This window comes from Aulonocara stuartgranti (genome assembly GCF_965226115.1).
Source record: "Aulonocara stuartgranti genome assembly, chromosome: 6".
Lineage (NCBI taxonomy): Eukaryota > Metazoa > Chordata > Actinopteri > Cichliformes > Cichlidae > Aulonocara > Aulonocara stuartgranti.
In genome coordinates, this window is record NC_138944.1 from 39,696,104 (window position 1) to 39,724,062 (window position 27,959).

Below are 27,959 nucleotides of genomic sequence, written 5' to 3' on the forward strand. Positions count from 1 at the left end.
AACACCTGTTGTTCATGTGTTCAATTCAGTGTCGGTTTTCAGGTTTGGGGAAGAACAACTGTGCCGACATGGACACGTTGAATAAGATTTGTGTGGTCCTCATTCTATCCATTTTTGTTTGTGTCATCACTGGAAGTCCAATAGGTGAGTGCAGCCTGAATAGATGGAAAGAATGTTATTTTGTACCATAAACAGCTGGAAAAATGATGATGATTGTTTTCAGTCTATGCTGAATATCTTATTTTTACTATATACATATATTACATTATATTGATAATGGAATCATTAATCGGTTTTTCCAATAGTTACAAAAATCAAACAGAAATACATGGTATTTGTGTAGTTATAGATGATAAATTCTGACAATGGGATACCTGGATTAATAGTAAACATTTTGAGCTATCATTAAGTCCTGCAGGGTATCAGGCTATGCAGTGAGTAATCCATAGGTGACACCTTTTTCTACCCCATACTAAATGTACCATAAAGCTTTTTATTTCTGCTTAGACTATAGCAATGTCAAATTGTGCTGATAATGCTTGATTTCAAACTCATTTCACATTTCAGTATTTGTGTTTCAAAGTCCAGTTTAGACAAGATTGTGTTGTAGTGTGTGAGAGAAAAGCTACATTGATCATTTTAATGCCGATAAAAAAAAAATCTAGACTATTTTTAACTCTCACTGGTGCCTCAGTTCTTGTTTGTTTGTGGGAACTGAAGTAGCATTTGGATCCAATATAACTAACAACATTAAGCTTAATTTAGCAGTAAGGATCGATTCTAATTAAGTGCTTTTATTTTTCATATGTATATTTTGTTATTAATAGTATTTGTTTTTTGTTGGATTGTTTGTTTGTTTCTTTTATGTTTGTTGTCTAAAACCATGAACGTGATATTAGGACCGGAGTAGGCTACTAACAGATTTTGCAGTTTTGTGTTGGAGTAAATTATTCACAGATTTTTCCCTGTCAGTGTGTCTTGTTTGTGTCATGGAAGTTTGTTTAATAAAACACAAGCACTTGATGAGTGTCTTTGAAATGGGTTTAATTACAAGCTGCAGCTTCCCCCAGGAGGCCCCCTTCCTCTTCAAGGGTGAGACAGGGGTCTCGAACTCCAGGCCTAGAGGGCCTGCAGGTTTTAGATAGCACCCTGGATCAACACACCTGAATCAAATGATTAGTTCATTGCCAGGCCTCTGGAGAACTTCAAGACATGTTGAGGGGGTAATTTAGCCATTTGAATCAGCTGTGTTGGATCAACACACATCTAAAACCTTGAGGCCTGGAGTTCGAAACCCCTGGTCTAATGTCTCTAATGTCTAATGGTGCCTGGGTGTGCTAGTCTACCTCTAACTATTACAATACTACAATACTTAACTGTGTGGAATAAAGTATAAATCAGATATATGATCCTATCCTTCATTTAAAACTAATACCTATATATTATTGTCAGAACATGTGATCAATCCCCTAAGGTAAAATACAGTGGGGCAAAAAAGTATTTAGTCAGCCACCGATTGTGCAAGTTCCCCCACCTAAAATGATGACACAGGTCAGTAATTTGCACCAGAGGTACACTTCAACTGTGAGAGACAGAATGTGAAAAAAAAAAATCCATGAATCCACATGGTAGGATTTGTAAAGAATTTATTGGTAAATCAGGGTGGAAAATAAGTATTTGGTCAATAACAAAAATACAACTCAATACTTTGTAACATAACCTTTGTTGGCAATAACAGAGGTCAAACGTTTACTATAGGTCTTTACCAGGTTTGCACACACAGTAGCTGGTATTTTGGCCCATTCCTCCATGCAGATCTTCTCGAGAGCAGTGATGTTTTGGGGCTGTCGCCGAGCAACACAGACTTTCAACTCCCGCCACAGATTTTCTATGGGGTTGAGGTCTGGAGACTGGCTAGGCCACTCCAGGACTTTCAAATGCTTCTTACGGAGCCACGCCTTTGTTGCCCGGGCGGTGTGTTTTGGATCATTGTCATGTTGGAAGACCCAGCCTCGTTTCATCTTCAAAGTTCTCACTGATGGAAGGAGGTTTTGGCTCAAAATCTCACGATACATGGCCCCATTCATTCTGTCCTTAACACGGATCAGTCGTCCTGTCCCCTTGGCAGAAAAACAGCCCCATAGCATGATGTTTCCACCCCCATGCTTCACAGTAGGTATGGTGTTCTTGGGATGCAACTCAGTATTCTTCGTCCTCCAAACACGACGAGTTGAGTTTATACCAAAAAGTTCTACTTTGGTTTCATCTGACCACATGACATTCTCCCAATCCTCTGCTGTATCATCCATGTGCTCTCTGGCAAACTTCAGACGGGCCTGGACATGCACTGGCTTCAGCAGCGGAACACGTCTGGCACTGCGGGATTTGATTCCCTGCCGTTGTAGTGTGTTACTGATGGTGACCTTTGTTACTTTGGTCCCAGCTCTCTGCAGGTCATTCACCAGGTCCCCCCGTGTGGTTCTGGGATCTTTGCTCACCGTTCTCATGATCATTTTGACCCCACGGGATGAGATCTTGCGTGGAGCCCCAGATCGAGGGAGATTATCAGTGGTCTTGTATGTCTTCCATTTTCTGATGATTGCTCCCACAGTTGATTTTTTCACACCAAGCTGCTTGCCTATTGTAGATTCACTCTTCCCAGTCTGGTGAAGGTCTACAATACTTTTCCTGGTGTCCTTCGAAAGCTCTTTAGTCTTGGCCATGGCGGAGTTTGGAGTCTGACTGTTTGAGGCTGTGGACAGGTGTCTTTTATACAGATGATGAGTTCAAACAGGTGCCATTCATACAGGTAACGAGTGGGGGACAGAAAAGCGTCTTACAGAAGACGTTACAGGTCTGTGAGAGCCAGAGATTTTCCATGTTTGAGGTGACCAAATACTTATTTTCCACCCTGATTTACGAATAAATTCTTTACAAATCCTACCATGTGAATTCATGGATTTTTTTTTCACATTCTGTCTCTCACAGTTGAAGTGTACCTCTGGTGCAAATTATTGACCTCTGTCATCATTTTAAGTGGGGGAACTTGCACAATCGGTGGCTGACTAAATACTTTTTTGCCCCACTGTAAATATTTTTTTTCCAGGTAAGTGAAAGATTAACTTTGAACAAGGAGGATTTCACATAATATCAGTCACTATTCCATCCATTCTGTTCCGCTGTTCCGGATATGTGGCGCAGTATTTATTTACTGAAGGAACTAAAAACCTTTATAATGATGATTAAACCTCATACAGCACGTACAAAGGGTGGGGTTTGTACGTTAAACCTTGGCCCTTTGCTGATATCAGGAGCAATGTGCCCTGTTCTAATAGTCATGATGTCATGGAAATAGAAATTTCCACTTGGTCATCATGAGTGTATGAATTTTAATTGGTAACATAAAGTCACTATACATGGGAATATAATGGAAATATAATGTGAAGAGTCAATTGACAAACTAAATCATTATGGAGTTCTACAGTTGGTGTTTTCACAAACATGTCTCCCACAAGCTAACTTGTGGCACATATCCTAAACAGCCATAGCAAAAGCTTTTGTGATTGAAATGGAGGAATGATTAAACACCTTGTCATACAGCTAGTGATGTGTCAGTCGTGAACGAAACAGCTCTTAGTAGTGATGGGTCGTTCGCGAACGAAATGGCTCTTAGAGCCGGCTCTTTGACGTGAACGACGCGAGCCGGCTCCTTATCGCGAGCAGTCACGTGTTTGTTTGTTTTTTTTCTTTCTCTCAGCCTCTCTCTCGCACTTTTTTTCCCGCTTCACTCTGCACGCGAGCCTTGTGCTTTACGCTGGGCAGAGGGGGGAGGGGCGGTAGTTACACTCGCAGTAGCACAGAGAGAGAAAGAGAGCAGGGACAACAACGTCACATTAGAAAGGTATAGTAATCATCCACAACTATTTTCGGTTGCAGATGATAAAGGATTCGGAAAGTGCGGATTCATGCGGGCCCATATGACAGAGAATGTGCATCTTCTTTTTGTTTTCATATTATAATTTATATTTAATTGTGTTGTGTTTTGCAGTGTTTTGTGTTGTTTTCACTTTAAATTTGTAAAAGGAAACAGCTGAAAATTTAAATAGTTAAAAGTTGAAATGTGAATAGTTGATTTTTGCATTATATGATTTATTTATTACATTTTATGTGGAGTGAATAAATAAAAGTATATTTACGGTGGCCCCTACAGACAAAGCACATACAAACTCCAAAACACGTACAAACTCCAAAACACGTACAAAACACAACAGAAGTGCTCCAGGATGGTAAGGGCAGTGTTGAGCTTTTGTTACCTAGTGGCTACACAAGCCAGGAAGTACCAACGACCAGATTTGGTGTGTGGTAGTAACAGGTAAATGAACATTTTTTTTTTATTTAAATATATATGAGTGCTTGTGTATAAATACACAAACAATGCGCATATGCTTTCAATTGTGTAATTTAAGTGATCTAGGTAGCTCTGTTTTGAAGTTCAGTTAATGCTAGAAATGTGTTTGGGAGGTTCTTTGTCTCTAGGGGCCACCGCATATATTTATATATAAACATATATAAATTAAAACATGTTTTTTTTTTACATTAGTAATTCCTTTTGTGCATAATTTTATATTGTTGTTAATAATAAATTAATTAAAGCAACAAAACAACCGGTTGGGAGCCGAAAGAGCCGGTTCTCTAAAAAGAGCCGGAAATTGCATCACTACAACCAAAAGTGTTCATATCAAAAGGAAGACAGAGTAAGTGCAGTAAATCCAAGGAGCCAAACCAAACTGAAAATCAGGAGGGTGTCAGGCAAAGAAAATACAACCATTGTCCATATCTGAAATATTACTGCAGCAGCACCGGTGGTGCCTTTTAAAACAATGCATGGTACCTTGTAAGAGATTAGAAGTTAACACCATCAGAGAGAAGAAAGTGTTAAATAACAATATTGGCAAATCATTTTAGCACAGAAGGAACCACAGATAAAAGAAAAGCCTGGTATCAGAATGTAAACAAAGCAAAACAAAACAAACAAAATGGAAAAGAAATCTCAGTGAAATGGACATGCCCAGTTACATCTGCATATCAGCTGTTAGAAATAGTGTTTTTATGTAATATCGATAATCTGTTCACTCGGTGCTAATTCATCGGTTTTGTTTCTGAAGGTTCTTCAACCATAAATTGTGAAGCGGTGACTCCTTCTAAAAATATAGGTGAAGTCAATGAAGGATATTCAGGTAAAGTGTCTTCTTTCATCTTTACTTTATAATTTTTTAATAACACAATAATCAAACATACACAGCAAATCCATCATGTCCAAATTAACACTGTCGGATTTGATTTCAACACTATTAAAGTGTCTATATGGGTCCACACCAGAGAGTGTTAATTTAACTCTTTTTGGAGAGTTGGTACGTTAACTCTGATTTAGTGTTAAACACCAAATCTGTCTGGAGTTGATAATTTAACACTTGGTGTTAAGAGTTTATATATTAACTCTCAAAGAGTATTTTAGTTGAACTACGTAAGAGTTATCTTCTAATTCATTCTAAAAAGCGGGAATTTTACTGTTCTGAACTTCTAGAAATTTCTTTTGGAAATAAACATTTACTAAAAAGATGCAATGGTTTTTGAAAAACATTTATTCTGAACTGTGCACCACAATTTCAAAACATTTTCTGAAAGATGTAACAGTATACATGTTCTCACTTTCATTAGAATTTTGTTTATCAAAAGGTCTGACATGGTAAATGCAAATAACAGCATTCTCATCACTTATTTCTTCAATACAATATGCATGTCCTTCATTCATCCCTTTGTGGAACTTCAACGCACTTCTGCTCTCCCCCATATTCCATCTTCACAAGCATATCCTGTGCGGAGATCGAATAAAAATTAGTTGACACTAATTAATGGCACAAATAATCCAGTAAACAATTGCAGCACAGAAAAAAAAAAGGAATCCTCTTTGAGCCATTACTTGTGTAAAGTATTTTCCCAAAAGACAAGGACGCAGGCAACAGGTAATACTGAACTAAATGTAAAACCTCAACCTTTTTCATTTTTACCTAAACCGTGTGCACAAAACTCTGGAGGGATCTAAATGCTAACGTAGAATCCAGTCAGGACGTCAGCTACTGCTGTTTGCTCGTTTTTTGTTTTTTTTTATGGGCGATCGTTTTCAGGCTTCAAGTAGCACCATTATACCAACATTTCACATTCTAGACATTGTTTTAGGTGTATTTGACCAAAAGTTTGACTGAAAATTCACATGCAAGCTTTTTTTCAAGGCTGTGGTATTTGCCCGCAAACAATACCTTTCAGCTAGCTAAAACAGAATATTATGCTATCAGCGAGCAACATGGCTAATGCCTTTCACACAGCTTTGTCTCAACTCCAAAGAGCCACAGAAGTAAAAGCTCATAATAATAATTGAAACAATGTTTGAAAGAATGACTTACCAAGCATGGCAAACAACTCAAATATGTAGAGCAAAATGTTCCGAAACGGCTTCACTTCAGCTTCGATTGGAGCCGTGCTGGGGGCGGAGTCTGTGAATTTACTCTGTTGGTGTCATAGCCCCTGTAGGAGTTAAGAGGTCAGGAGTTAATGTTTCCATTTTAACACCTCCAGATTTGACAGAGAAACACTCATTTTTAACACTCGATTTTAACTACTATCATTTTACACCTCAGAGTTACATTAAAAGAATGTGACTCTGCTTAGAGTAAAATTAACTCTACTTTTGCAAGGAGACTATTAACACCAAAAAATTTAACACTTTTGAATTTGCTGTGTAGTATATTCCTGTGCCAACAATCATTTAGTCTGGTATGAAATGAATAAATGCGTGATGGTAGTAATACAAGTGTCAAGGATGCACTGTGTGGCAGGCTGGGTGAGGACCCAAAAAAGGAGTGAAATGAGGGAGGCAGTTTTATTCCTGTATCAAAAATATTAAAACATGTACAAGTACAAGTATTATTAACCAAAAACGCAAAAACTAGAAACAAAGAACTAAACCTAAGAAACTGCAAAACTAAGACTGGACCAGAGAACTAGGGAGGTAACGATAGGATGAGAAACAGGAGGGAAACACAGCTGGAACAGATCTAACACGATGAGAGAGGTAGGAAGCAAAACAAAAAACAATAACACAGGACACGAGACTGTCCAAGTAAAACAGGAAACAGGAGACACACTATAAGACACAGACTGAGTGAACATAGGGGACAGAGGAAGTGAGAGACACGACTGGGAAACAGATGAATAAACACGGAGACAGAACTTAAATTCACAAGAGACATGGCAGACTCCCTCAGGGGAGGCAAGGAAACAGAACCAGGAAGTATACTGAAGAATATAACATTAACCGGAAAGCACACACACTGCGTCACACACCCAGGATTGTGACAGGAAGACTATGGCATGAAAGAAACAAGAAATACAATGTTTTTTTTCTCCTGGTCTGGAAAACTATCCATACTTACACATTTAGTGTTTATCTTGTATTCTTCATAATTCTCCATGATGCTGCAGGGGATGTGGAGAGGATCGATGGTATCGTGCCAGGAACCAGTGTGAAGTTAGTGGACTATGTCTTTCTTCCCCACCTTGAGTTTCTGGAGCTGAGCTTCACACCTGGGGACAGCTTTGCAGTTGTTCGCACCAAGAAACCTCTAGATGCAGATGCTCCGATGTCTGTAAGTTTGGGCAAACCTATTTCCCAGAAATTCCATATGTATTATAAATACAGCTTATTTTAAACATCAAAAGAAAAGGAAACATTTTCAGTAACTGCCAAATTAAAGATCTGCAAGCATACTCCTATTGATTGCAATACAGTATCTTCCCATTGCAGCTGAAGACCAATATACTAAACCCTTTAAAAACTTAATGGGAGCCTTTTGTAATAAAATGCCAAAAACATATGTAAAAAAAAAAATATGTAAATCAGTGCACTAAATAACCACAGCAGCATATAGTCTTACACATCAAAACATCCAAGTGAAATTCTGCTGCACACACAATGGGCAACACTTAAGAAATTCTACAATTATGCAACATTTTATTATAATCAGCTGCAGTTTTTATTAGATTTCATTATCTTTTTTTTTTTTATGCTGTTCGGTTTAGTTTAAACATAAATGACTCATTTGAAGGTAATCCACTGTGTTCCTGTCTTACAGAGTCCTACCACCCTGTATTATTCTGTCATGTGTGATGGTAATATTAAGGTGGGTGATATTCTGTGGTTGCAAAGTTTCAATATTTATGCATTACAAATATACATTACAAATGAAATATGTCAAATTATTTTATTTCATTTTTTATTTTACAGTACAATAACACTCGGACACTGAAAATCATAGATCTCAATGACAACGCTCCGATATTTGAAAAGAAACTGTACTCCAAAGATGTCTCTGAGGTTAGCCACTAAAATCTGTTAAAAAATGGAATGTAGACCAGTTGCATGATACATTTCTATAAATGTGAGAATCACACCTGTACTTAAGAGGAAAATTAAGAAGGATAGGATGGAACTACAAAACGTGTTTTTCTCTGGCTGTATATGATTTAACTTTTTCTTCTTTCAGACACTTAATCTGAATGCTGAGGTTATTCGAGTGACAGCTGTGGATGCAGACGCCACCTCACAAAACAACAGAGTGACATATTCCATTGTAAACACATTTAAAATTTCTTGAAAAGCTAGTGAGAGTATGTGTTTTTTAAGTAACGTGCAGTTCTATTTACTTGTCACTTCAGTGTTAGCTGAGAATAAAGCTCTTCACTAATTTTTGTGTTTCTTTTTTTGTGCATTTTTCTATGTAAAAAAGAAACATTTTTAATGCAAATGTTAGTGAAAATTATATAAATAATTAAGCTTTCACATAAGGTAATTCATACTGGTCGTCGGTAACGTGTCTGTATTTAATCTGTCATTATAAAAAGTAACAATAACAACATGGTGATGATGTTTTGGGCTTTTGTTGCTTTTTCATAAGACACCAGCCACAGAAGACTTTGAAGTTACTGACTCAGGGGCGTTTATGTTGAAAAGACGTTTGAACTACAACGCAGTCCAAAACTACCACTTTACTGTAACGGCCAAGGTGAGTTAAAATTATTTCGAGCAACTGAACTACTTCAATCAAGAACATCTATATGATTATAGTCTTACTATCCTTCGCTGCAGGATAACGGAGGATTGAATGACACAGCCTCGGTGGTGATTAATGTAGAGGACTTTGATAACTTGAATCCCTATTTCAGCCACAGTCTGTACCAGGCCTTTATTTCAGAGAACCAAGTAAGTCTCAAAATTTTAATTCTGTACACGTAGTGTTTTAATCACAGTCTTTAAATATTAATTCTGGAAATTTTGTTTTTTCCAATATGTTTTATGTTCCTTCTGAATTTCATGTCTACAAGACATGGGGGTTTTTTTTACAAACAGATTTGATTTGATTTTATAGCCATGTTTACATGATGAACACAGTGCAGTAGTAAATGCAAATAAAACTATACAAAGACAAAAAAAACAAACATGAACAAGATTCAGAAATGCTGATGCTTTCTGAGAGGATAAACTCAGCCAAAACCAGCCAGAAGTCCAGAATTTTCTTCTTCTTTTTTTCTTCTTTTTCCTTAAATTTTCAAAACATCTAGACTAACATCACAAATCAGATTTCATTTACATATCTTCACTTTTTAAATTAAACATGTCAAAATCTGTTAGTTATTTGGGGCCCATCCTAGCTGTTATAGAGTAAAACGCAAGCAACGCTCTGGAAACGTCACTGTGGCAGCTTTGAAATACAGAATGTAACTCTCGTGTGTGTTGTGTACTTCAGCTTGGATTATTCCATACCATTCAACCAGAGACAATAAAGGCACAAGATGGAGATATTGGGATCAACATGACTTTAACTTATACCATCAGTGCTGGTAAATGCTTAAAAAAATGTGTTCAGTTTTTTGTTTTACTAATACGACATTAAACCTGTGAAAACCTCTAAATTATTTATGTTTGTTTAGTTTCTCCAGACAAATATCAAAGAAACTTCAACATTGACCCCTCCAGTGGAGTTTTGTCTGTGATTGCTGCCTTCGATAGAGAGGAAATGAACAGCAGCATGATCTCTATCAGCATCAAGGTACTGACATTTTAATCTATGCATTCATTAAGAGTAAAAAGGTCTGTTGTGTCAAAATGGTTCAGTCTTAGCTGAAGGCTCATCAAAATTTAACACACTTTTTTTTAAACACACAATTTTCACTTGTGTTACATATAGAATTTGCACAAAAGTTAAGAACGTGGCCCATATGAACAAACACTGCTATTCGTTATCTAAATCTAAATATCGCTCTGCTTTAATACTCTTCAGGCAGCCCAAACAGACGACAGTATGAAGACAACTGAGACAGTAGTGTCTGTCACTGTAGAGGATGTTAATGATAATGCTCCAGGGTTTGATGAACCCAGCTACTCTGTGACACTTGTGGAAAACTCGCCTGTTGATGCTGTTCTGTTCAAAGCTCCTGTCACTGATCTCGACCAGGTAGTCTACAGTTACAATACACATATGATTTCGAGATATATTCTGTCAGTTGATGCTGTTAATAATATATAAAAACTGCATGTATATTTTCATTCACTCTCTTCATTTTCATATTCACTCCTAGGGAGGGTTTGTGGGAACCATGAGGATCATCCCAGAGTCTGCTCCTTTCTCTATCAGCTCTGATGGGACAGTCAGAGTGAAAAACTCTACAGCTCTCGACCGAGAGACCACTGAAACAATCACATTTCAGGTCATTTAGATTTAAGATAAAACAACTGTCAGTATATACTGGGTCTTAATTCATGTTTAAAAAAAACTTGAAAACTCATTTTGAGCCATTCAGTTTTAAACAGATTAAAATAATTGAAACGTGGGAGAAAAACTGTGTTTTTCAAAGAGTAAAGTTTGTCCCAACTTTCATCTCAACTTTGTTCTTCGTACTAATTTTAAAGGTAGAAGCAAGAGAGCAACATGAACCCAACAATGTTGCAACAGCACAAGTTACTGTGACTCTTCTGGATGAAAACGACAACATTCCTAAATTCACCAGCGACGTGTATGAGGGAAAAGTGTTTGCAAATCAAACAGAGGGATTGTTGCTGGTCCAGGTTAGTGAGTTCTTCTCAATAAGACATATAACTGCATGTGTATTTTTTTAATCACTTCAATTTACTCTTTTGCTTGCATTGCATTCAATCATACCAACTCAGAAAAATATTTTTTACAACTAAAAAAGATAATCACTTTCTCATGGCATTACTAAATCATATTTTATGCATATCATCCAAAGATATTGTTTTTTGTTTTTGCTGTTATCATCTTGTGTTTTGTTTTTTAATTTCCGTGACATTTAAACTGTGATTTGTATTATGTGACTCCAAGGTTAGGGCAGAAGATCCAGATGTCGATGCAAATGGGCAGATTAAATACTCTATTGACTTTGGGAACAGTAAAGGATACTTCACAATCGATGAAAACACCGGAGAAATTACACTAGCTAAAACCATTCCCCTGCAGGAAAACCAGATTTTGGAGTTCCCTCTCTATGTAACAGCAAAAGATGGTAGATTTTTTTATTATTATTCTTATTATTGTTGTTGTTAATATTGTTGAGGTTGTTGTGGTTGCGGACATGGCTTGCCAGAATAGGTTATTCAATTTCAGAATCACTTATTCTGACATTCACTAAATCATAACTTACACACTGTGATTATTTGGCATGTATGCAGCACAACTGCAGCATATGTGCACAACTTCACCGCCTGCTTTCTTAGTTGCTATGCCTAAGTGTAATGTCATAGCAATCAATCCACTTTAGCATCATAACATTGTTACCTTGCATGTGCCTAACCCTCATATGACTAATTCATATTTTTCACAGAACTTCATTGCTTTCAACAAGGCATTTTACAGTCAGTTCTGTCACCTGAGTAACTTTAAGATGGAAGTAACTACTGTTACATAATCTTAAAGTAGACCAGCTGACCTCTTAATGCCTGCCATCATTAAAGTAGCATAATATTCTTCTTCATCTGTCCTCTAGGTGGCGTCATACCTCGCTCCTCCTCAGCACAAGTGAATATTTTTGCTCCTGGTGATTCAAAACCTCAGTTTTTACAAAAACTTTACCATTTTACCATAGAGGAGGAGCAGGAGCCAGGAGTTGCAGTTCTTAAGGTATGTTTCCCAGTGAATTTGTGTGCAAACCAGTGTTTTTATCATCCAAATGTTCCTGTGTCAAATGCCAAGTTACATTTAGCTACTCACTGTTGTTGCTATAGTTAACTTTAAATGTCATAGTAGGATTTTGTCAATTCTGTATTTCTTTCAGGTTCACTTCCTTGCAGTACCTCCAGCTATTCCAGAGTTTTTAGTTACAACAGAAGGTGACAAATTCGAAATCTCCAACAGTGGTGAATTCACCACCAAGGTTAAGCTTGACCATGACGAAGGCCCTCAAAACTACTCAGTAGAAATTACCATCACTGACGGAACAACCAGTGACAGCGCCGTGGTTGAGGTCCAAGTCACTGACATCAATGACAACAGTCCAGTTTTTGCCTCCAGCTCAGTCACCAAATCTGTTCTGGAGGATGCAGAGGTAGGATTCAATGTTACTGCAGTTCCAGCTACAGACAAAGACAGTGGCTTCAACAAGGAGATCAGATATTCACTGAGAGGAGGAGAAGGGAGCTTTTCTATTGATCCTGTGTCTGGGATGGTCAGTTTGGCCGGCGCACTTGACAGGGAGACCAAGGCAGAATACAGCCTGCTGGTGGTGGCTGAAGATCAGGGTCGTCCAGCCAGGTCAGCCACAGCCACTCTGACGGTACAAGTATCTGACATCAACGATAACGCACCAAAGTTCTCAGTGGCTGAGTATCAGGTTGAAATCTTAGAAACAGAGTCAGTGGGTGCAAGCTTGCTCACCTTATCAGCTCTAGATCCTGATGAAAGTGTAAATGGAATAGTTACGTACAGCATTTTCCAGCAAAGCCCTTCATCAGACCCTGCTGTTTTTGATTTGGAGTCATCCACTGGGATCCTGCGACTGGCCCAGCCTCTGGACTACAGTGAGGCAAATATGTATACCCTAAAGGTTCAGGCCACTGATGGGGGAACACCCTCTTTAAATGGGAATGGCTCAGTGGTGGTGAAGATAAAGGACGTGAATAATAACCCACCTGAGTTCAGTAAGGAAATCAATCACATACTCATCTATGAGAACCTGCCCGGTGGTGCATCCATCCTGGTGCTGGAAGTTACTGACAAGGATGAGGTGAGTTACATGACCGGGTCCAGCTATGATAAGTTTTGGTTCTTATTTGGTCTACTGTGCAAAAAGACCAAAGTGTTTTTCCACAGTTGTACTGATATATCAGTATTTGTTCTTAATAATTACCTTTGGTTATGAAGACGTCTTATTTAACATAACTACCTTCCTTTTTAGGGTGGCTTCTCCAATGGCTACTTCCTTTACAACAATGACACTTTTGAGATCAATAAGCAGGGAGTCGTCTCACTGAGAAGAGATGTAGCCTTGGACAGAGAGACAAAAGACAGCTATTTGTTACAGGTAAATATACAACATATGTATGGATACTGAAAATTGTGATATTATATTGTCTTGCACTATTGTTTAAAACGTAATTAATACATGGCATTCTTAGATTGCCATGTATTAACGTATACACACATCAAATATTTTCTGTTTTTAAAACTTAAATACTTATAACCCAATGGTGAGCCACTGAACCATTTTTGAAATTATTACATTGGGAATAGAAGAACGAGAGGCACAGAATCAGTTCAGCAATAGTTTTCTCATTTTTTCATTATTCAGTCCTCTTTCCATTTTCTTTTTATGTGTAAAAATATAACTTTACTGTAGTTAATTTGTGCAATGTTAAAAAGCAAAAATAACAATAATAATAAGTTAAAGGGAACAAATACTATGTGCCCAGGCTAAATTTTATGTTTTTTGGTTAAAAAAAGTAACTTGGTGTCTAAGAGCTAAAGTTAGTAGAATCCTGTGGGGGAGGTTTCAGTAACTTTCTGTGTTTTCTGTGTCTCTATTCAGGTTGTCGCAGTGGATCAGGTGACTGATGGTCTGAGTTCCACGGCTCAGCTGAATATCACAATCCTTGATTACAATGACAATTCTCCACAATTCCCAAGCATTCCTGACCCACTGATGATCATTGAAGGCGATTACTCAGTGGAAAGCCCAGGAGAAATTTTTACCATCACACCCACAGACGCAGACCTTGGGCTAAATGGAGAGGTCACCCTCTCCCTTATCTCCCCCCACCCAGTCTTTAGATTCAGAGAGGTGAGGCAAAAGGGAAAAAACAGCTGGGAACATTTTCCAACATGCCAGAATTCCGCTTTTTGTCTATTATAGCGACTGCTTTACCTGACATGATGTTATATATTGCCACACACATATTAATTCTGTTCATTTGTATTAGCGCAATCTGAAGTCTGAACCTTTGGCACAAAATGAGCCTTATTTAGTATGCAGTATAAGAGGACATAAACTTCTAAAAAAAGAAAGAAAAACAAATAAAGGAACGCTTAAAACACATCAGATATCCATGGATACACCTCCACAGACAGGTATGCCGTTGGCTAGCATGGCGTTATCCATGCTTCTCCATACCCTTTCTTGTTAGGCTCAGGGTGAATTTGCTTTCAGCAGGGTACAAGTGGTGGACCTGCCAATTCTATGGCAAATTCTGATCAGGCTCCACAGACAGTGCCAGACAGTGAGTACAGGGCCCATTAGATAATGTTGGGCCCTCAGTCCACCCTAATGAAGTCTGTTTCTGATTGTTTGCTCAGAGACATTCATAGCACTGGCCTGAAGGAGGTAATTTTGTAGGACTGACAGTGCTCATCCTGTTCCTCTTTGCACAAAGGAGCAGATACTAGTCCAGCTGATGGATTAAGACCTTCTATGGCCCTTTCCACTTATGTAGAGTAACTGCCTGTGACCTGGAATCTCCACCATATTACTGAGACTTTATGAGACACAGCAAACCTTCTGTCAATGACACATGTTGATGTGCCATCCTGGAGGAGTGGTAATACCTGTGCAACCTCCGTAGAGTCCAAGAATCACCTCACACTGCCATGCTACTGATACAAGCTGAATGTAAACCCAGTGAAAAAACAGTCAGAAAATATGTTGAGGGACAAAAGGTCAGTGTCCCCCACCTGTAAAACCATTCATTCATGTTTTGGGGGCTTCTCTCCTTGTTGCTCCTCTAAAGCACCTGATGATAATTCTGTTAACACCAAAGCAGCTGAAAATGATTAACAATCCCCTTTGCTACTTAACTGACCAGATCAATATCCTACTCTGATTGAAAAAGTTTTCCTTTATTTTATTTTTATTTGGTTTTATTTTAGTGTATATGACAGAAAATAAGGAAAGTCATACTCACAATAGAAATGTATAATAGGGCCTTAATTAATTAATCAATTACAGTAGTTGTGGGCTCTACAATGCACTGTATTGGGAAGCAGCAACAAAAGTTACAGTATAGACGTTGTTCGCAGTGCTGCATATTTTAGGATTGGATGGAAAAATCTGTCCTAAAGAGGGGCAAAATGATTGTTTCACTATTATGTGAGTGCTCTTGGGCTGGTTGTAGTTATGCTGGATGTGTGTTGCAGTTTCATGTGTTGTGTTACAGGATGGGACATTGCTGGCTATTGGTCCTTTGGATCGGGAGAGCAGGGAAACATATGACCTGACTGTGACGGCTTTAGACAAAGGCAACCCTCCAAGAGAGGTAACTACAGAAAATGCTTACAGACCCTGAAACAGCCAACATTCCAAAAAAGTTCTTGTATTTTACAAAATTAGGTCTACTTTTGGTCCAGTTGAGTATTTTCACATCAGAAAGGCACTCTTAAGTTGTACTTGACAATTACTATTGTAATTGAACTTTGGACTTTGAACACCAGAACTTCACCTCGATCAGAGTGAGCCTAGCTGACCTGAACGACAACAACCCCGTTTTCAGTTCCAGCGACTACGTCAGCACCATCCTGCTGAAAGACGCAGAGGAAGGAAAGCTTTTGCTCACGCTGTCTGCTACTGACAGAGACACCGGGAACAATTCTCTCGTCACCTACAGGTCAGTTCAGATGGACAGGACGCTTTTGGAATGTGACTGCAAAGTCATTTCACCTTCTTTATGTAACAAATTGAAAGTTGGAAGGCTTTGGGAAATTTCAGGGACTCTGCAATTATGTTTTTTTGTAACACGATAATACATTACAAACTATAAATACTACGAGTGTTATTCTTTTTTGGGCTGTTTTTAAACGAACTCCTATCTTTATGATTCTGACTTTTCTGTTTGATTCTGGTTTCCTTATATCATTCTACTTCTCAACAAAAACGACTCTACAATATTAGAGAAAAAACACTCAAACAATCAGGCAATCCCTGATAAGCAAGCACCTGGTTATGGTGTAAAGAACACATTCAAGGAGGGGCAACCATCTGCTTCATAGGAAGACAAGGACAAAAAATCATACTATGGGAGAGAGGAGTTAAAAGTTAATGACATGAGGTAGAAGCATGTAAATGCATCGTGAGTGAAAAGAGGAGAGGAGGAATGCTCACTGCATCATAGAAAAGTCTCCCAACATTCTAGCAACTCTGCAATGGCAGAGTTCAGGGTTACCTGATCCAGCTCTAAGTATAGGTTTAATTGTCTGTGTAGTAAAGACCTGGTACCACCAAAGTGAATGCTGTTGCGTTTTATTGAACAGGGTTTTGACGCAATTTCTCGCAGTTTCTGCTTTCCAACATTCACATTGCAGTCACTTTCAAAATGGTGCTCTATGTGAGTGGAAAGACCGGGCAGGTGAGAAACACATCTCCAAAACGTTGTTGCAATGCAGCAACATCTGCTCTCTGAGCCTGTGTGAGATGGTTGTCACAATGGAGTGAGGATGGAAGCTAAATTTGGCACTTCTGGCCCCAACTTCTTTCTTTCCTTAAATCGGTTCGCCAGAGATGGATTCAGCCTGTCTTTATGCTTTCAGGAGGCTCAGGTGATATGATTTGTGTGGCTTGCTTGATTTGGTCACAAATCTGACACAGGGCTAAGAGCAATTTATCTCCCAGTGAAAACTGTCTGAGTTGTAAATGTTGTAAAGTCACTGCTGACATTCCTGGGCCTGGAACAAATTCTCCCGTGACAACCTGCGCAACACTGGCGCACATCCCCTCAGATGTCCAGCTACTAAAATTGGGCAATGATTTACTCCAGATTTTTATCATAACTCTGGAGTAAATGGAAAATAGCCTGGAAAATAAATTCCCGCCTGCTTTTAGGCACCAACAACTAGGCGTGCTCTTCCTGTGTATGAGTCTCATGACTAGGGATGGGTACCGGTGTCCGGTGCCATGATGGCACCGGTTCTGACATAAACGGTAGTAACCAGACCGAAAAGCAGCGCACATTTCGGTGCTTTATTTCGGTGCTTTTTTTTTCCTGAGCTGTGATACACTTCTAGCCAATCATTTTACGTTTCCGAGGATAGTAGGCGGGGCCAGGTACGTACGTTCTGTTAGAGCAGAGCTACAGATTAGAAATGCCCAAGGTGAAGCGGTCAAAAGTCTGGCTGTACTTCACAGCAAAATATGCAAACTCAGCAGCAACAAGTGCTTTAAGCTGATACTGTGATACTGTCAAAGGAAGTAACACCAAGAATCCGATGAAACACCTGGCGACGCATAGCGTTTTTTTTAAAAGCCGAGAAATGCGCCGTATTTGATGGCAGCAGCAGCCGTTCTTCTCTGTTGTTCGCGTGTAATTTACGTTGAGTAGGCTAACCACGTTATTACATTAATGCATGTAAGGTGAACTAGCAAACATCATCATAGCTACATGCAGCTGTCTTCTTGTTTGATGGCAGATACTCCCTTCACCCTGGCCAAAAAGGCTAAAATGACCAAAGAAAAAGAGGGAAACAGCTAAACATGAGAGGTTTTTGGACAAAGTTTGTATTTTTTCCATTGTTTAAGCACTGCTTCCAGCCAAGAGTGATACCATATATGCCCCATAGCTGCAGAAAAGGCTAACATTGTTATCTTTTTACATAAAACCAGCTGAACATGAGAGGTTTTTGGACCAATTTTGTGTTCTCCATTCTTTAAGCACCGGTTCGAGCACCGTTTGAGCACCGGCACCGTTTCAAAAGTACCGATTTGGCACCGGTATCGGATAAAACCTAAACGATACCCATCCCTACTCATGACTCACTCAATATAAACTGTCACTCATTACAAAATACAGAAATTTCAGTGCTACATCAACTTTGATCACTTGCTGAAAGGCTGAGCTCAGACTGTCATCACTGCTCTTGTGGGAAATCTTTTGTGGAGCAAATCACCGGAGCCAGTGGGCTCTCACGTGAAGGCCCCACCATTTCTTCTTCCCCAGAGTTGGTGTCTGATGACTTCGAGGTAACAACTGAGCACAGCACAGGCATACATACTTCTGTATGTTTCTCCTGGGCTGGGTGAGGGTGTCAGAAGGCTGGTGGTGCACATCATCTGCGCAGCTTCCACGAGTGGACATTCTTGGCAAATGTTTCCTGGCCACCCACACGTCCAGCACTCCTGCCCTAACTGTCATGCTGCTCCCGGTGGGCAGGGCACAGCATCCATAGCCACAGCAAAACATATGTGTGCAACCAAAGTCCACAGTTGAATTAAGTAGATCCAGCATGTTCTTGTTTTCAGCTGAGGGAAGCATGTATTTTTTTTCTATAGTATTGTATAGGCGGAAGAGTCATTGTGTACGTGAATATTTTTTTGTTTGTTTGTTTGTATTTAATTTTTTTATCTATTAAAATGCATGGATTAAACATATTCCAAGATAGTTTAGTGTTGTTGTATGTTGTTGTAGCAGGAGTATTTATTAAGGTTCCTTAAATGTATTTTTTTCATTTTTGCTGTTTTAGTTTCTCTGGAGAAGGTTCGCCATACTTGGACCTAAACACCCAGACTGGGAATGTGACTTTGACCTCTAAATTTGCTGATTTAACAGAAGATACCGCACTGGTGCTGACAGCTGTGGCCACAGACCACGGCCAGCCCCCTTTGAGCACCACGGGTCAGTCTAACGGCTCTTGGCATCATTGGTTATTTGAGCTTTATTTTTTGATTTAACTGTAAACCATAACATCATAGTATGCATGCATTTTAACCTTCCCAAGTTTAGAAATAAATGCATTCCTGCTTTGTATTGGGAACAGATTGATAGGAAAGGAAAGAAGTAAAACTGAAATGTTACAGCCCTGCATGGGGAAAATGTGAGGCATAAACAATCTAGAGTTGTGTTTTTGCAGAAAATTCATCTTCAAAAACAGACTGTGAAAAAAAGGAAGTTGACATGAAGAGATAACAGTCTAACGTTACAATTTACAATTGACATTTAAAGTGACCTTGAAGTGGTTTAAAGTGACCAATGTAGCAGCTTTAAAGTTTACAGTATGAGTGAAATAAAGTGACCAACATGAGCAGGATTCCTGAGTGTAGATAAGATAAGATAAGATAAGATAAGTCTTTATTGTCATTGCACAGTCATACATAGTACAGTAGTACAATGAAATTGGAAAAACTGTCCTACGTCGGCACTACATATAACACAACACGACACGATATGACACATCACAACGTAACAAACAACACAACACAGTATATTAACTTAGTATAAAAAAGAAGAATAAGTGTATGTGTATTGCACACTGTTATTATTGCACATTAATTATTATTGCACCTTGTTATAAATATAAATATTATTGTTATCGTTTTAAACATTGTTACCTCCCCCTAAAAAGTCCAGGGAGGTATCCAGTCAGGTCAGCTATTTACATTGATCAGGGCTATTGCCCTGTTGTAAAAGCTGTCCTTGAGTCTATTTGTTCGGGACCTCAGCAGCCTGAACCTCCTGCCAGACGGCAGCAGCTTAAACACCCGGTGTCCTGGGTGTGTGCAGTCCCGTAGGATGCTGCGTGCCCTCTTGAGACAGCGAGTGCTGTACAGGTCCTTCAGGGAGGGAAGAGGATGTCCAATGATTTTTTGGGCCATGTTGATGACCCTCTGGAGTGCCTTTCTGTGTGCTGTGGTGCAGCTGGAGAACCACACACCGATGCAATATGTCAGCACACTTTCAATGGAGCAGCGGTAGAAGACGGTCAGCAGCTCCTTCTTCAGGTCCATTTTTCTGAGGATTCTCAGAAAGTGGAGACGCTGTTGGGCCTTCTTTAAGACCGCAGAGGTGTTAGAGCTCCATTGGAGGTCTGTGTCTATGTGCACACCCAGAAACTTGAAACTGGAGACCCTTTCCACGCACTCCCCGTTGATGCTGACAGGCTGCAGCTCGGACTTCCTCCTTCTGAAGTCAACTACCAGTTCTTTTGTTTTGGTGGTATTGAGGTCCAGGTTGTTGTCTGCACACCAATCTGACAGCCTCTGAACTTCAGCTCTGTATGCAGTCTCATCTCCCCCTGAGATGAGCCCCACCACAGTGGTATCATCTGCAAACTTGATGACTGTGTTGTCTGGGTGGGAACTAACACAGTCATGTGTGTACAGAGTGTACAGTAGGGGACTCAGTACACAGCCTTGTGGAGAGCCGGTGTTGAGGCTGAGGGCTGAGGAAAGATGAGGCCCCACTCTAACTCTCTGTACACGGTCTGAGAGGAAGTCTCTGATCCAGCGGCAGGTGGTGGAAGGAAGTCCAATTTCCAGCAGTTTATCTATTAGTCTGTCCGGGAGTATCGTATTGAAAGCAGAGCTAAAGTCAACAAAGAGCAGCCTGGCGTAACGGCCCTGCACTTCCAGGTGAGAGATGGTGGTGTGGAGTGTTGTAGCGATGGCATCTTCAGTTGATCTGTTAGCTCTGTATGCAAACTGGAGCGGGTCGAGTGTGGGTGGCAGGCAGGACATGATGTGACGTCGGACCAGTTTCTCAAAGCACTTCATTATAACAGTGTAGGATTGTCTATAGAGCAACATCTGTATTTACAAAGGCAGTGGTATCAAAGGCTGTTGAGGTTGTTGGGCTTGACAGAAAAGTGTAACTCTGTGTTATCTGCATAGTAATGGTAGGAGATTCCATTAAAACCATTAAGTAGGTGACCCAGTAGTCTGTCAAGGGTGGATTGGACCACCCTTGACTGCTGCCTAACACACATAGCACCTGACCCCTATGGTGCCTCGTGCTATTGGTGGAATTACAGAAGGGCAGGCCCATGACTCCTCTAAGGCTGCACCCAGCCAGGCTCCATGAGCAAAGGGGGCAAACAGACGCTCTTCCTTGAGCTCCCTTCTCAGCTAATTGTGCCTCCACTCTGGGGGTGGGGACACAATAAGCTTATCCCTGGCAGGGTAAACTGGTTCCTTGGTTAATATCTTCTCATAGGTGTCATCTGCAGTATGTAGAAATGTGTAAAAATGTTTATGAATAACTCAAACACTGGACACATTTGAAAAACGTATGTTTAGACATAATGCTATATTTTATTAGTCTTCAGTTCCAGTCACTGCTTGATCAGGATTAGGAATAAATTAATAAATAATGATTTATTGGAAGTTAACATGATTTGACTTTAAAAGCATCTTTTCACAATGTTAACCAATTCAGTTCAGTTCAGTTTTATTTCTATAGCATGGAAAATTATTCGACTCAGCTACGAATTACACAAAAAAATCGACAGAAATTTCAGTATGTACTAAGAAATCCTAAATTTTGTATGGACCGTTAAGTTTCTAAAAATTAACAAATTAATTGTTCATGTGAAGATCCTGTTCGATGCATTTAAAAAATTAGCTTCACCTGTGTGGGAGTTTAACCCATGAGCATTCTGTGCTATAATTTCCCTGCAGCTCGTGTTGTGGTGAATCTACACATTTCCAGTCTGACTGAGACTGTGGCCTTCCTGAGCTCCTCCTATAACTTCAGCCTGCCTGAGAACCAGGAAGCAGGGGTTTTGGTAGGCAAGGTCACTGCCTCCTCAGGAAGCAACCTTTACAATGTCACGTATTCGCTGAATACACACAAAGACCTGTTCTCCATAAACCTCAGTGGAGCTATCTTCACCAAAGCACAGCTCGACAAAGAACAGGAGGAATGGTACTTCTTGGAAGTGGAGGTTGTGGACACACGGAATCCACCTACATCAGCAATGACGACGGTATTGACTTTAACAAAAATGAGCTATTTCAATTCAATTTTATTTATATAGCGCCAAATCACAACATAAGTCGCCTCAAGGCGCTTCATAAAATTCACTGATTGCAGAGGAACAGAGGAAGGGAACAGAATTAGATAGAAGGTATGTCAAGATGGCACAGCAAATGTGATCTGGTGTGTCTACAACAGACTAGCATAAAGTTTTCATGAAGTGTTACTAGAGCTCCTTGGCAATCCAAGCATGACCAAATACGTGTCCTTGTATTTTAAATTTTAATTAATTAATTGTAAAGTAATCCTTTGAGTTTACTTGTAGTGTTATTAACATGAGATTAGTCTCAAAGTCAGGAAATTTATTATTACAGTAGCAGAGTGAACACAGCAGGGATAAATACATACAGCATAACCTAACTACAATAATACTATACCAAAACAATACTGTAGTACTGTATTGCAGAGTTTTGTTTTTTGTTTGGTTCTGTATATCTGTGCATATGTATATACACAGATATGATACAAAATACAGTTGATGGGAGAGAGAGAGAGAAGTCTAGCAAAAACTAAATGCTCCATAGTGCAGTGGACAGTGTTGCACATTGAGATATGTACAGACCATGTGTGTATCCTCATGTTCATTTCTGTTAGACATAGTAGACTCTGGAAAAAAAAGGCATCCAAAATCTCTCCTGGGTACGGCAACCTGTCACTGAAGGAGCTTCTTAGTGCTGCATGAGGTGGGAGGTGTTCTCTAACAAGGATGGTAGCTTAGCTACTGTTCTCCTGTTGCTCACTGTTTCCGTTGAATCAAGAGGTTATCCCAGCATAGAGCTGGCCTTCTTGATCAAACTGTTTAGTTTCTTTCTGTCCCCAGCAGAGCTACTGCTGCCCCAGCAGACTACACCATAAGAGATGGCTGATGCCACCACAGAGTCATAGGAGCTATACCTGCACTCCAAAACACCCAAGTCTCAGTAGGAGATACCAGCTGTTTCTGTAGATGGCATTTGTGTTAGTCGTTAATAACCATGTACTTATGAGTCCATGATCTCAATATCCGTTCCATGGATGGTTTCTTCTGAAAGTGGAGGATGTTTGGTGCCTGCAAAAGTCCTTGTTATACCCATGGGGGACATGGCCAACAACTGAGTCATCAGAGACTCAAAAGCAGTTAGCCGAGTTGTAGAAGTATCCGGTGCATATAGTGAAAAGAAACGGATCCAGGACTTCTGCTTGTTGGTCATCTATACTGCCGGGGAGCCCATCACCAACACAATTCTCGATCTATATGTACTGAGGCCTGTTGGTAAGGTAGTCCAGAATTCATGTGGTGAGGTGATGGTCCACATCTTTGTACTCCTGCCATGATTGTGGGTATGATAGTGTTCAAAGCAATAGGAAAAGATATACTCAGTTATGCTGATATACTCAGCTATGTACTGGAGGTCAGGGGCAGCACACAGGCAATGTAGTGGATAAGTGTGAAAGGAGTTAAGGTGGGATGGGCAGTCACTAGAATGCCAAGATGATGATGGTTGTGGCAGTAGTTGCTGCACTGGGAGCAGACCCGGCAGATGATGAATCTGCCTTATCTGAGTTTACTCACCGTAATCCAAACAAGCAACAGAAAATTCTGTTTCTTAAAGCCCGAGATTGAAGGTGTTTTCCCCTCCCCCTCTCCTCAGCGATCTCTTTACAACCTTCATTTCTTCCTTGATTCCTCACTTGAGCGTGGACTTGATTCTCCTTTTCTGCTTAAGGGCAGCCTTGATATTATGAGTGATCCACAGTTTATTGTTAGAGAAACAAAGTACAGTCCCGGTGGGTATGGCATTATGTACACAGATATTAAAGTAGTCCATAATGCAATTGTAAGGTCAAATACCTACAGTCATTCAAATCATGCTTTACTTATCGCCTTGTTTTTAAGCTCTAGGCAAGGTTACCTAAGCATTAAGATAGCCAAAGACTCTCATTGCCGTCTAATCATTTTACAAACTAGAGGAATGTGACATTGAAATGCTTTAAGCATTGCACAGAAATTCTCTTCAATGTTTCTTTCTGTCTCAGGTTAGAGTTCAGGTGAAGGATGTGAACGAGTCACCACAGTTTCCCCCAGAGGTTTATAGTGCCTCTGTATTCAGCATCGCCCCCTATAAAACTCCCGTCATCCAAGTGAAGGTAAACACACCCAACTTTTTCAGTTTCCATCTGTCTGGAAATAATATAATGGTTCTGTGAATGTTTGCCTCCTTTGATTTTATGTTTACATAAAAGGCATCTGCTATCATGCAATGTACTTTGAACTGAAATCCACTCAGTAATCTGTTCATGGTTAATGTGTCTGTGAGCAGCAATGAAACACACCACATCACCAGGAATCAGAGAAAAGCATTCACAGCAACACTTCCTACATCTTCCAGTATGTCAAGTGTCCTGGCTGAGTAATCACCAATGAAAACACTAAATCAGTCAGTGTGACGTGTGCACTGCCAGTAAACACAGCGACAAGAAACATCTAGTGAAGTTAAAAAGATACGTCAAAGATGAAGATTTATGCTTAAAAATGTAAAACTAAAAGCTGTTTCTCCTAAGTGGAACGAGTATTAAGCTTTTATTGTGTATTAAATGAAAATACAGCAATATTATTGGCTAACTGTGCTTAGAATATAAAAAGAACAATTTGCAAAAGAATGACAATTATTACAAATTTAAATAAATTACATTGTTAAAACTGAAGCATAAATGATTAAGCAGCATTATACTGCTGTCACTCACTGATGTGCAGCTAGTTTGGATAACTTAGTTTTAGACTTTTGGTTTAATCCAGTAGCTCACAAATTAGTATCAACTACAATCGACTACATTAGTTCATAAAGGTTTTAAGTGCTTTTTTTGCTCTCTACCTCCAGGCTTCAGATCCTGATGTTGGAGATGTGGGGCAGCTGGTCTACAGTTTGACAGCAGAAAGTCCTTATTTTGACATTAACCCATCCTCAGGTCTGGTCTATGTGATCTCAGCAACAGAACTGGCTGGACAGACAGCTAAAATGGAGGTGAAGGCCACTGATCCCCACGATCTTCATGCTACCGCTGTAGTGGAGGTGAGTGTTTAAGACCCCCCCGCTTTCCTGTCCACTCTGCTCCAACGAATAAAGGCAAAAGTCTTTATTAATAATAATTACACAAAAAAGAACTGATAGCTGATTTTCATATGCATAAATACAAAGTATTTCCTTTTAATTCATCTTCTTGTTTATTTTGTTCAATAAAACAGGTTAATAAGAAGTTAAATTCCAAGTTAAATTAATCTCTCTTCTGCCCCCAGGTGATGGTTCAGCCAAGTGCAAGCAGCTCCAACGTTGTGACCATCTCACTTAATCAGCCTGCTAACATTGTGGAGAAGAAAGTTGAAGATTTATCGACGTAAGACAGGTTTAGCTGGTGTTAAAGATTGCTTTCTATAATCCACTTCTGTTACTTCTAATAGATTTTTGTGTCTCCCAGGTCTTTGGGCAAAGTTCTGGGCTGGACTGTGAACATCGTTCAGGTGTTCAGCGCTAACGATGGATCCACTGGCACCCGAAACCTGAGAGTTTCTGTGAGGACTTTGGTCCGTTTCTTTGCTGTAGATGGAGGGGAGGTTGTTTCCTCTGAAGCAGTCATAAAGTAAGAGACTGACTTCTAATGTGTTCTACATCAGGCCCATCTGTTAGACACTCAGTATTGTTTTGCTTTGGTTTTTAGCAAACTTGCCTGAAATTCATTAGTCTGAGTAATGTTGATTTTGAGTAATTTTCCAGAGGCACCTACCATTTTGACCAGTTTGAAATCTAAACCTGGTCTCATAAAAATTAACTTCTATATTTAGATATAATCAGGGAAAGATCACCTTGGTGAACTGTGTAAAAAGGTCATGTGACAGATTTCTTTTGACCTCTTGCTGTCTGATCCACCAGGAAACTGCAGAGCCAGTCAAATGCTGTGAATGCAGAGCTGTCTCAGTTGTTTGGGGAGGAGCTTCATTTTGATGTTGAGATGGTGGACCCTCAAGGGTCCACCTCCAATCAGGCGCTGGTCATTGCTCTGGGCGTCCTGTTTGGGCTGAGCACCCTGGGATTGATTCTTGCTGTTGCGTTTCTCATCAGGTGAGATTGCAGTGTTTCAACTGTTGCTACACATTTTCTTCAAATTGGTTAAATTGTTTTCTCGGCTCAAAAGCAGACAATAATTGTCCAAGTGGACAAAAAAGAAAATACTGCCGCTTCAAATTTGTAATTTAACTCATTATTTCTATACTGTTGTTTTTAAAAATGGTAAAGTTTACCAAAACAATTTGTATATCATTCAATTCAAATCAGTTTTATTCATATATTGCCAAGTCACAACAACAATCGCCCTAATGTGCTTTATATTGTAAGGTAATAACCCTACAACGTTAGAAAGAAACCCCAACATTCACACGACCTCCTATGAGCAAGCACTTGTCAACAGTGCGAAAGAAAAACGCCCTTTTAACATGCAAGCAATACCAGGCCAGACCTCAACTGGTTTGGAGTGGAGAAAAGACACACAGTGATTTAAAAAAAAAAAAGTATGAATATATAGAATAAATTAACCTTATGTTGAGGTTTTTTTAATTCTCTGCCTGGCATCAGCTGAACTATTTCAGTACTTTGTAGAGTTTGATAACTGTTTTGCGACAGCTGTTCAAACTGCAAATAGTACAAATAATTTTGAGTCTATATTGCGTCACCTTAAAGATCATATTGAAGATCCCCCCTACCCAGGGGGAAATTGCACCCAAAAGCATAGCTTCTGGGATCACTGGAATGTATTAAGCCCTCTACTGCAACTTCACAGTGGGATTGATTTATGTGTTTATCCTGACAGGTTCCATAGGAAGGGGAAACATCAGAAGAGTTCAGACAAAGAACATCTTACCAAGAACGAACAGTCTGAGAGTTCCATGTAAGATGTCTAAGAAATAAATTTTATATCACAGTTGTGTATGTCAAGCATTTTTTAAATGTTGACTTCCTGTTATATTTCAGAAATAGTTCTCGAAAACCTTCACACACCTCTGAACAGGTACATTTTACCCAAATGTAATCCAAAAACCACAGTTTGCTTCAGCTGCTGCTGATCGGTGATTTGTGTTACAGAAAAGCTCACATGAGTTTATTGATTGATGTGTTTATCCTGACAGGTTCCAGGGAAAGGGGACACATCAGATTCCAGACCTTCAAGTCCGTCGTCTGAGTCTATGACCAGCAGCCACCATTTCTGAGCTGAAAGTGTTTCTACATGACATAAGAATCAACACCATAAACCAGGGGTGTCAAACTCAAATACACAGTGGGCCAAAATTCAAAACTGGAACAAAGTCAATATTTATTGAAAAAAAAATCTTCCTCCAGATATAAGAATGAATCTTTTCTTATGGACTCAAATAAGTTTTGCTGGAAAACTGAATATGGAACAAGCAAAGCTTAATACTAAACAATATATATATTAGCTGTATAATACCAGTAGGCCAGCTCTGATAGTCATTTGGTATGGCTTCGCGGGCCAAATGTGATTAGGCTGCGGGCCAGAGTTTGACACCTATGCCATAAACACAATAACTGAACATGTATTTAATTTTTCCACTTGTCTTGAT

The 27,959-nt window shown here is 39.5% G+C and overlaps 1 protein-coding gene across 1 annotated transcript; it reads left to right on the forward strand.

Moving 5' to 3' along the window:
- On the forward strand, nucleotides 1-27,803 carry LOC309709332 (protocadherin Fat 4). The gene is made up of 30 exons (XM_082537894.1): nucleotides 1-144; nucleotides 5,166-5,237; nucleotides 7,540-7,703; nucleotides 8,190-8,237; nucleotides 8,342-8,431; nucleotides 8,601-8,687; nucleotides 9,012-9,119; nucleotides 9,203-9,316; nucleotides 9,861-9,954; nucleotides 10,045-10,163; nucleotides 10,395-10,568; nucleotides 10,693-10,821; nucleotides 11,024-11,179; nucleotides 11,454-11,634; nucleotides 12,115-12,248; nucleotides 12,403-13,350; nucleotides 13,522-13,647; nucleotides 14,152-14,403; nucleotides 15,773-15,871; nucleotides 16,047-16,219; nucleotides 19,065-19,216; nucleotides 21,994-22,301; nucleotides 24,368-24,478; nucleotides 25,210-25,401; nucleotides 25,626-25,723; nucleotides 25,805-25,966; nucleotides 26,257-26,445; nucleotides 27,191-27,268; nucleotides 27,352-27,388; nucleotides 27,507-27,803. Exons 1-30 carry the CDS (start codon nucleotides 15-17, stop codon nucleotides 27,585-27,587), a joined length of 4,806 nt encoding a protein of 1,601 aa, XP_082394020.1. The 5' UTR covers nucleotides 1-14; the 3' UTR covers nucleotides 27,588-27,803.
- Nucleotides 27,804-27,959: the final 156 nt, after the last annotated feature.

Excerpts from the sequence above, each read along its gene's own strand:
- LOC309709332 (XM_082537894.1), top strand. The coding sequence starts at position 15 with ATGTGTTCAATTCAGTGTCGGTTTTCAGGTTTGGGGAAGAACAACTGT. Across the intron at positions 14,404-15,772 it reads CAGTCTTTAGATTCAGAGAG|GATGGGACATTGCTGGCTAT; the intron begins GTGAGGCAAAAG and ends GTTGTGTTACAG. Across the intron at positions 15,872-16,046 it reads AAGGCAACCCTCCAAGAGAG|AACTTCACCTCGATCAGAGT; the intron begins GTAACTACAGAA and ends TTTGAACACCAG.